The sequence below is a fragment of the Vipera berus genome (assembly GCF_964194415.1).
Source record: "Vipera berus genome assembly, chromosome: 5".
Classification (NCBI taxonomy): Eukaryota; Metazoa; Chordata; class Lepidosauria; order Squamata; family Viperidae; genus Vipera; species Vipera berus.
Window position 1 is genome coordinate 97583764 of NC_138207.1, and position 8702 is coordinate 97592465.

Below are 8702 nucleotides of genomic sequence, written 5' to 3' on the forward strand. Positions count from 1 at the left end.
GGCACTCGGGATTTGACCCGCCAAACTGCCGACCATTTGATACACACACACAGAGAGAGCCTTTGCACGCTGTGAACAAAAACACTGTTTTTTTGTGAAAGAGAGGCATATTTTGCAACAAAGTGAAAACTGGAGGAAACCATCCCAAACCTTCTAGCAAACTTATCTTCTCATTGATGGTTCTCCTACCTGCTCACCTTTCAGAGATGTGGACTTCAAACACCACAATTCTCAGCAATGGCTGTGCCGGTTATGGAATTTGGGGAGCTGGTTTGCACCATTTGCCCAAATTGGGAATGGTTTTGTTTTGTTTTTTTATTGCAATCGGTTTGTGTTTTCAATCAAAGCTTCTCACGCAACGTTGGACCCATCAGGCAACGATCCCATCAAGAAGACCCAGAAACAACCCCATTGAAGCCATTCCCAGGTTACCGCCTCATACTTAAAACCCAGAAATAATATCTAAATTATAGACTTCTCTGAACAAGATCCTTCCTTCTTTTATTTGCTCCCTCCTTCCAACCTTTGCATCTTCTCATCAACGATGTCAGAAGGCATGCGAAGGACAGAGTCTGCAAGGAAAGACTAACTTGGTTTCCACACCTGCAGTAGCAAAACTGGTGATTCTAGGATCATAGGTGAGACTTGCCAAAAAGAACATTGGTAACCAATTGGTAACCAATCCATAAGGTTCCCTAGGACGTGAGGTTTAAGCTGTGTAATTCACCACCTACCAGATTCAAAGTTGCTCTTTCAGATTTTTGTCAAAGGTTTGATCTGTGGTCCTTCCACTTTCCTCCCTCTTCCAGATCGTTCCCACCCACCGGCTAGTGTTTCATGGAATCACAAGACTGCAAATTTGATTTGGAGTTGAATCTTTGCCCGGCTGAGCAGATCCCAGTTCCTGGCATCTGTGAGTCTCTCTCTTAACCCCATACGTTCCCTCCATTGCATTGTGTTTTTTTTTCCCCAATTATTTTTATTGTAGCCATAGAGTCCCCAAGTCATAAACTTCCCAAACGGAAATGTTTTTTGAAGAGCCAGGAAATTCGTCTACCTGGCCAACGCTCCAGATAAGAACCATTTTCCTTTGGCAGCTGTGGCAAACAACATTTGATCTCTCCCTTCTCTCTCTCTCTTGTGCTTTTAAGCCTAACCACACCCTCTTCCTCCAGAAGGGAAGAACACTGTAATTTCAAACATCCCTGCTTTGCTTTTGAAGCTGGAAACTAGTTACCAAGCAGGGTTTGGCGAGACCTTCTCTGTGTGCCCTCCGGGGGGGGGAGTTCTCTGTTATATAAACCCCCAACGGATTTGAAAGCTGAGAGCAACAGGACTGGCTGGGCTCCGTTTGGGAACTGAGAATCTACTGCTGAGCAGACAGTAAGACATCACCCAACCGGCAGAAAAATATGTTTAAATTCAATCCTTTAGAAGACACATGCAAGATAGGCAGCGCTGCACAGGATGCAGGTAAATACCCTAATGGTTTTCCTCTTCTCGTTTTGGAATCTTTTCAATGCCCTGGCTCATCTCTAGCCTTTCTGGATGGAGAAAACCATCCCTAACCTCAACATGGTGTTGGTGTCCACATCTAGCTGGCTTTGGCTGAGCTGAAGAATGGTTTCAACAGGATGGGAGGCCCCCAAAGAGTTGAGAGTTGCAGGCCAGATTGGGAAAGTGACCAAAAAAAAAAAACCTCCCAGAAGAAGATAGTGGCCAACCTCCTGTAGCACGGCCAAGAAAAATCAATGTGTCAAGTTAGTAGGACTTGAGGTCAAGGAAGACTATCTGGTTTTTGTTGTTGTTTTGGGGTTTGTTCGTTTTTTGGCCAGTGTCTGTCCCTAAGTTGGAGTGTGCAAGTTGGTGTTCTGGGAGAGAGAAAAATGTTTATTTCCAGGTTGCAAAAAATAGGTTGGCTTGGAGAAAGGGATGAGTAGGGGAACACTTGCTCACCCCACGCCAAAAGTCCCTGATATGTCCAATCAAAGGAATGTGCAATAGAGCTGGGAAACCTTTCCTTGTCTGCATCTCTGGAGAGAGTCAGATAATGCCAGATAACGTGACATGCTTGCCGGACAGTTTAATTTAAATAGGTAAAGCAGTAGCTTATATTTTTTCCCTGCTGATTTTTTCATACAGCTGGATTCAAAACATGGAGCCTTCCTCTCTCTCTCTCTCTCTCTCTCTCTCTCTCGTCTTCCTTCCTTCCTTCCTTCCTTCCTTCCTTCCTTCCTTCCTTCCTTCCTTCCTTCCTTCCTTCCTTCCTTCCTTCTTTCCTCTGTCCTTGGGATCTTTTGTTCTTCACCATGATGCCCTCAAGTTTATTCCTCCTTCTGGCGTCTCGAGATGGAGAGAATGAAAAGGAGTAGAAAAAAAAATACGGACTTGGCAGGGAATCATATATTTTTTTTATTGAAAAGTTTTACAGTACATTTTTAAAAAGAAAAACTCCCTCCCTCCCCCTCCCCTCCCCCTTACCCTCCCCTCCCCCCCCCAACTTCCCAAAGCTGAATACAGGGTATAAAGTTTACAAACTTAAGCTAAAATATGCTAACGAGCTAAAATGAAACATTAAATTCTATCGCGCTTTAACCCCCCCTTAAACATAACTATATTACTAACAAATAGCAAATAACTAATAATATACATCATATAAAACCAATCCTTATTCAAATGCTAAATGAAACTTTTTAGTCCCATATTTATTCTGAATGTATTCGATCCATCTTCTCCATTCCACAATATCTCTCTGTTGCGATTGTCGCAGAGAATCATTTTATAGGCCTGGCCTTTTATATGAAAATTTAGAGGGGAGGGGGAGTTTAAAAACTCTACGAGTTTTGCCTACTGAGGGTGCCCTGTTGATTTCATAAGTAAAACTCAGAGCACAAACATACGGACTGAACAGAAAGCGGAGATGCGTTTGGACAAATAATTTCTTGTTGATCAGAAATAAACTGAGAATATTCGGGTTTTCATCTTCCTTCTCCCAGAACTGTGTCACCCTCAGGCACCATATTGCCTTTGACTAACTTTTTTTTTTTAAAAAAAAGGTGCGGTTCAGAAAGTTGAAAGACACACACTCACACATGACATTCTGTAGCTTTCCACTCAAGTCCTGTCAAGTCACAAGATGTTATTTTAAACTTTCCCAAAGAGTAATAATTATATACATTTACCGGCCGACCAGAAATCAAGGTGACTTGCAGAATTCCCAAAGCGGCAAATTTTACAGCTGAGAGACAAAAATCAGAAAGAATTAAGTAGCGCCTTTTAAAACTAATAAATCTTACTACAGTATAAGGCATAAGCTTAAAAGGTGGTCTCGGATTCCTTGGGGTTGTTTTTTTTTTACTTTCACTGAATAATGCAACTTTCCCAGAGTTCAGCTAAAACTGAAGAGAGGATTAGCCCTCATAAACATAGATTTTGGCGCTAGGAGTCCACCGTTTCTTAAAACCCAGCTTTCTGATAGGTTTTTTTATTATTATTTTCCTTCTGCTTCAGAGTTCATTCTGAGTCTGTAGCATCTGTTCACCTAACTCCCCCCCCCCTTTTTTTGGAGAGTTTCTGCCAAGCTATGCGGTGTGTGGGGGAAATCTGTGATTTCTCAGTTTGCTATATCTACTGTAGTTTCCTGATCCATTTTTTTTTAAAAAAATGACATTTTTATGCCAGAAGAGCCGTGGTGGGGTGGTGGTTAGGATACTGCAGGCTAACTCAATTCTCGCTTCAGCAGTTTGATTCTGACTGGCTCAAGGTTGACCATCCTTCTGAGGTGGGTAAAATGAGGACCCAAATTGTTGGGTGACTCTGTAAAAAGGGCTGTAAAGCACCGGGAAGTGGTATTGTCAGGACCCACCTCAATCCACATCTTAGGAAATAAGAACTCTTGGATGCAAGTTTAGTCCAAAAGGAAAATGTTTACTAGGATGGAATCGATTGTGGCAATACAAGACGGAATCTAACAAAGTTACATTTCAATCCTATATAAAGCATTCCCATTTCAGCCCCTCCCCTCATCCATTTGGTCAGGCTGTCGTCAGTTGCTAGGTGTCAGGTCCTTCCATGGGAAAGGGAACTCTCTTTGGTTTTATGGTTATTGCTTTCCTTTTCAGTTGTAAATGAAAATGCAATCCAGACCTGTCTGTCCCCCTCCCTCCCCCAGTTAAAACATTCCCTGTTGTTTGAAAATCGCTTTAAGTAACCATCCTCTCCCCCCCCCTTGGAGAGATGGCAGAATCCCCAGAATAAGCACATTGTTCTACCTATACAATTATGAAATGTGATATAAATGGATTCTGACAGGTATGTAAGTCTATTGCTTGTGCTACCCAGTTCATGTGACTCCAAGCAAAACATCAAAAGACATAAAAGTCATAAAAACACAACCACACAAGCATAGAAAGAGAAGAAATGACCAAACAGGCATTGAACTATCACCACCATCTAGCTATTCCCTTTTCACCACCTCTTCCAAAGAACCAGGAAAAAAATTGTTGGGCTTCACATCTTTCTAGAACACCATATTTTGACAAAGGAGACAAATAGACACAACAACAGCCTCTAAGGAGAAGACTGGAACAGCAAGAACTCCATACATCTCCATTGACATAACCAAGTGGTTTCTCCCTTATTTTGAAGTTCCAAAAATCAGAATTAATTCTATTACTCAGACAAGGGTGATGAAGGATGGAGAAAAGCAGTCTTGAACAACCAAATAGTTTTGGTTTGGTAGGCAGTGAGAAACAATGGAATATTTGTAGCTCGGGGTTGAACTGAGGGGTCTTTGGTGCTCTCTGAAACTCATCAGTTCAAACTGCACATGATGCATGCTCCACTGTGAAGCATGGCCCAACTATAATATGGTACTCTTAAACTGTTAAACTCAGAGATCCTTTGCAATGCACTCTCTTGCTACAATCAGTATTCAGCACACCATCACTTGTCCTTTCCAACAGCTACTTGAGTTGATCCCCAAATGACCCTGGAGGAAGCTTAAGTGGGCCACCAAAGGGCCCTAGAGGTTGAGCCCAAATACCCTTGGAAGCTGGTGTTCAGACCAGGATTGCCGCAGAAGCCTGATGTCTATGGAGATTCTCAGTCATCCAGGTCACGGTTGTCCCAAAGGTGCTTTTTTCACGAGGCAACTGAGCTTCCTTGTTTTTTTTCTGAAGAGGTTTTGTTTCTCATCCAAAAAGCTTTTTCACCTGTGACTGGGTGGTGGAGCATGGCACCAGTCAGAGCTGAAGAAGCTTCTTGGATGAGAAGCAAAATGTCTTCAAGAAAAACAAGAAAGTCCACTTGCCTCGTGAAAAAAGCTCCAGAAGCTTGAGTTGACCTGAAATGACCTCTAGAGGATTGAGGTGGTCAAAAAAATAGCCAAGAAGTTGGATTCCCAAAAAAAAAAATCCTTGGAAGCTACTATTCAGACCAGGATACCTCGATAAGCCTGAATTGACTGGAAATGATCTCTAGAGGCTTGGGGTGAGCCCTTAATGAACCCTGGTGGATTATTTTCACCTCCAGAGAGAGAGAGAGATAGGATGCATATATATATATATATATATATATATATATATATATATATATATATATATATATATATATATATATATATACATGCAAATTATTCAAATTGCTAATAAAGAATTTGGGAGGCTAAGATGATCATTTCGAACTCTTTATGTTCTCATCAGTTAGTCATACCCTTTATCTGAGATTCGAACCTGGGCTGATTATATATCAGGCAGTGTTTTAACTTCCTGAGCCACGGGTTCTTTCTCTCTTTTATTAGCTGGAAGGCAAGGCAAATGTATGTTTAAGTATTTGTCAAGGCTTTTTGAATGGACCTTGCTAATTAACTCTTTCATTCCTGTTTTGGCCCGACTCAGGGCTTATCCACAGGACATAGTCAACTTATGACAGCTCATTATTTGTGCAAATTATTCAAATTGCTAATAAAGAATTTGGGAGGCTAAGATGATCATTTCGAACTCTTTATGTTCTCATCAGTTAGTCAGGAATGAAAGAGTTAATTAGCAAGGTCCATTCAAAAAGCCTTGACAAATACTATATATATATATATATATATATATATATATATATATATATATATATATATAGAGAGAGAGAGAGAGAGAGAGAGAGAGAGAGAGAGAGAGAGGATGGATTGATAGATAGATAGATTAGATAGAGATAGATAGATAGATAGATAGATAGATAGATAGATAGATAGATAGATAGATAGATAGATAGATAGACAGACAGACAGACAGACAGACAGACCTTTATTGTCATTTTTACTGTGGGCACAATGGCACAAAAATGAAATTTAGTTGTTTCCTCTCAAAGTGTACGCATACATAACACATTTAAACATACTATATACAACGTATGTATAGACCTATACCCTTTCATGTAAGTAACGTATTAATCACTGTCCATCTTGAATACATAACGGAAGGAGCCCAATAATTTATTCCTATTACGAAGAGGGTTTTTTAAAAATGCTAAATAGGCCTTTCTAGATAGAGTTGTTCTTCCTATACAGGTCAGTTTGACTATTGTTATTTTAAAATGTAATTTTTAATTGTTTTAGGCAACTGGTGTATGATTGCCGTGATAATAATTTGTGCTATTGTTTACGACTGCAGTTAATTCAGCAGGACAGGCTGTGCAGCATGCTGTGGATCAGGCGACAGAAACTGGCCAGAAAGGTATGGAAGCTAGTTTTTATTAACTTAAGAGCAGCACCTTCACTCTTGTAATAAAAGAAAATGGTGCATTCCCTCCCCCCACCCCCAATTTGGAGCAGTTTGCCTTCTCAACAGACTTCTAGCTAGAGAAGTCAGCTTTGATCTTGCTTTAAGAAACTTGTCTTCAGTTAGCCTACTACACCAAAGAACAGAAAACTCCTCAAGAAATTCTGTCCTTGAAGTCCAGAGTCGATGATTTCAAAAAAAAAAATCAAATGCATTTTCTTATGCAGATTTTTATACTATGTTCCATCAGTTGATCTTGGTTGATCTCAAAAAGCTAAGCAGATTCAGGTTTGGTTAAGAGAAATAGAAAATCAGGTCTGCATCAGTGCCGACTAGGTTATAATGGCAGGGTCACCAGGAGTGATCTTGATTAATGGTGATCTTCATTTTTATTTCTCTTGGGGGTAGGCGGGAAGGAGCCTCAGGTTTGTAAATTATCCTAGAAACCATCAGCACTCAGAGGCAATGGAAGATTACTTGAGGATGAATAGGAGAAAGTAGAGTTCAAGGTTGAAATAACTTGAGAAATCATAGATAATAAAATTAAGCAATGATAGGTGTCATAGGAAAGGGACGCGGTGGCTCAGTGGGTTAGGACGCTGAGCTTGTCGATCAGAAGGTTGGCAGTTTGGCGGGTCGAATCCCGAGTGCCGCATAACAGAGTTGAGCGCCCGTTACTTGTCCCAGCTTCTGCCAACCTAGCAGTTCGAAAGCACGTAAAAATGCAAGTAGAAAAACAGGGACCACTACGGTGGGAAGGTAACAGCGTTCCGAGCGCCTTTGGCGTCTAGTCATGCCGGCCACATGACCACGGAGACATCCTCGGACAAGCGCTGGCTCTTCGGCTTTGAAACGGAGATGAGCACCGGCCCCTAGAGTCGGAAACGACTAGCACGTATGTGCGGGGGAACCTTTACCTTTACCTTAGGTGTCATATATTTTCAAAAGGTAGAGAAATTGAACAATGGACAAATTGGTTTGGTCTGGTCGTTTTAATTATTTAGGACTTTTTTAAAACTCATTTTGAACAGATCAGAGTTATACTGGTGAAATGCCAAATTCTGTCGTGTGGGAGTTTTCTGCTAAGAAATGGGATGGTATCTCTTGATAAGTATCATGATTTGTTAACTGAATTGGGATCACATTTGAAGCTTAAGAATTATCAGAAGCGGCTAAGATTACATTGTTTGGGCTCAGATTATAATATGAAGGAAAAGGCTCTGGGCATCTACACGCCGAAGAGACTTCAGATAATTTATGACAGACTTCAAGAAATGTCAATTTTGCTGTATTCCCAGGGAGGCAAATTTGCACACTAGAGACCTTTAAGTTAACCATCTTGCAATTTCTTTCTTTTTTTAAGTTATTGATGACACCTGCAAAACAGCACAAGACACTGGCGAAAAAGCAGTGCAAAATGTAACCGGTCAGATAACAGCCTGGGGTAAAAGCTTCGGCGAGAGCGGAGGAAAGAAAAACGAAGAAACGAAGAACGTTTCATCCTAAATGGGCTGGCCTTCCTTTTGGTTTGCCCAGATTTGAAATGATCCAACCATCTTTTAATGCATTGGAAATTTATCTTTCCACGACTACCCTATTATACTTTACACCTTCATTGAAGGTTAAATTATGTATTGCATAAATTTTGTTGCAGTATCAGACATTAAATAATTTCAAAGTGAATGGTGATGGTGTTTTTCTGATGATTGTTTTCTGCAATTATTGAATAGAATAGAATAGAATAGAATAGAATAGAATAGAATAGAATAGAATAGAATAGAATAGAATAGAATAGAATAGAACAGAACAGAACAGAACAGAATAACAGTTGGAAGGTACCTTGGAGGTCATCTAGTCCAACCCCCTGCTCAGGCAGGAAACCCTATACCATTTCAGACAAATGGCTGTCCAGTCTCTTCTTAAAAACTTCCAGTG

General features: G+C 40.6%; 1 protein-coding gene across 1 annotated transcript; it reads left to right on the top strand.

Moving 5' to 3' along the window:
- The first annotated feature begins 1019 nt into the window (after window positions 1–1019).
- LOC308669196 (uncharacterized protein) lies at window positions 1020–8444 on the top strand. The gene is made up of 3 exons (XM_081329785.1): window positions 1020–1473; window positions 6660–6722; window positions 8131–8444. Exons 1-3 carry the CDS (start codon window positions 1413–1415, stop codon window positions 8271–8273), a joined length of 267 nt encoding a protein of 88 aa, XP_081185911.1. The 5' UTR covers window positions 1020–1412; the 3' UTR covers window positions 8274–8444.
- Window positions 8445–8702: the final 258 nt, after the last annotated feature.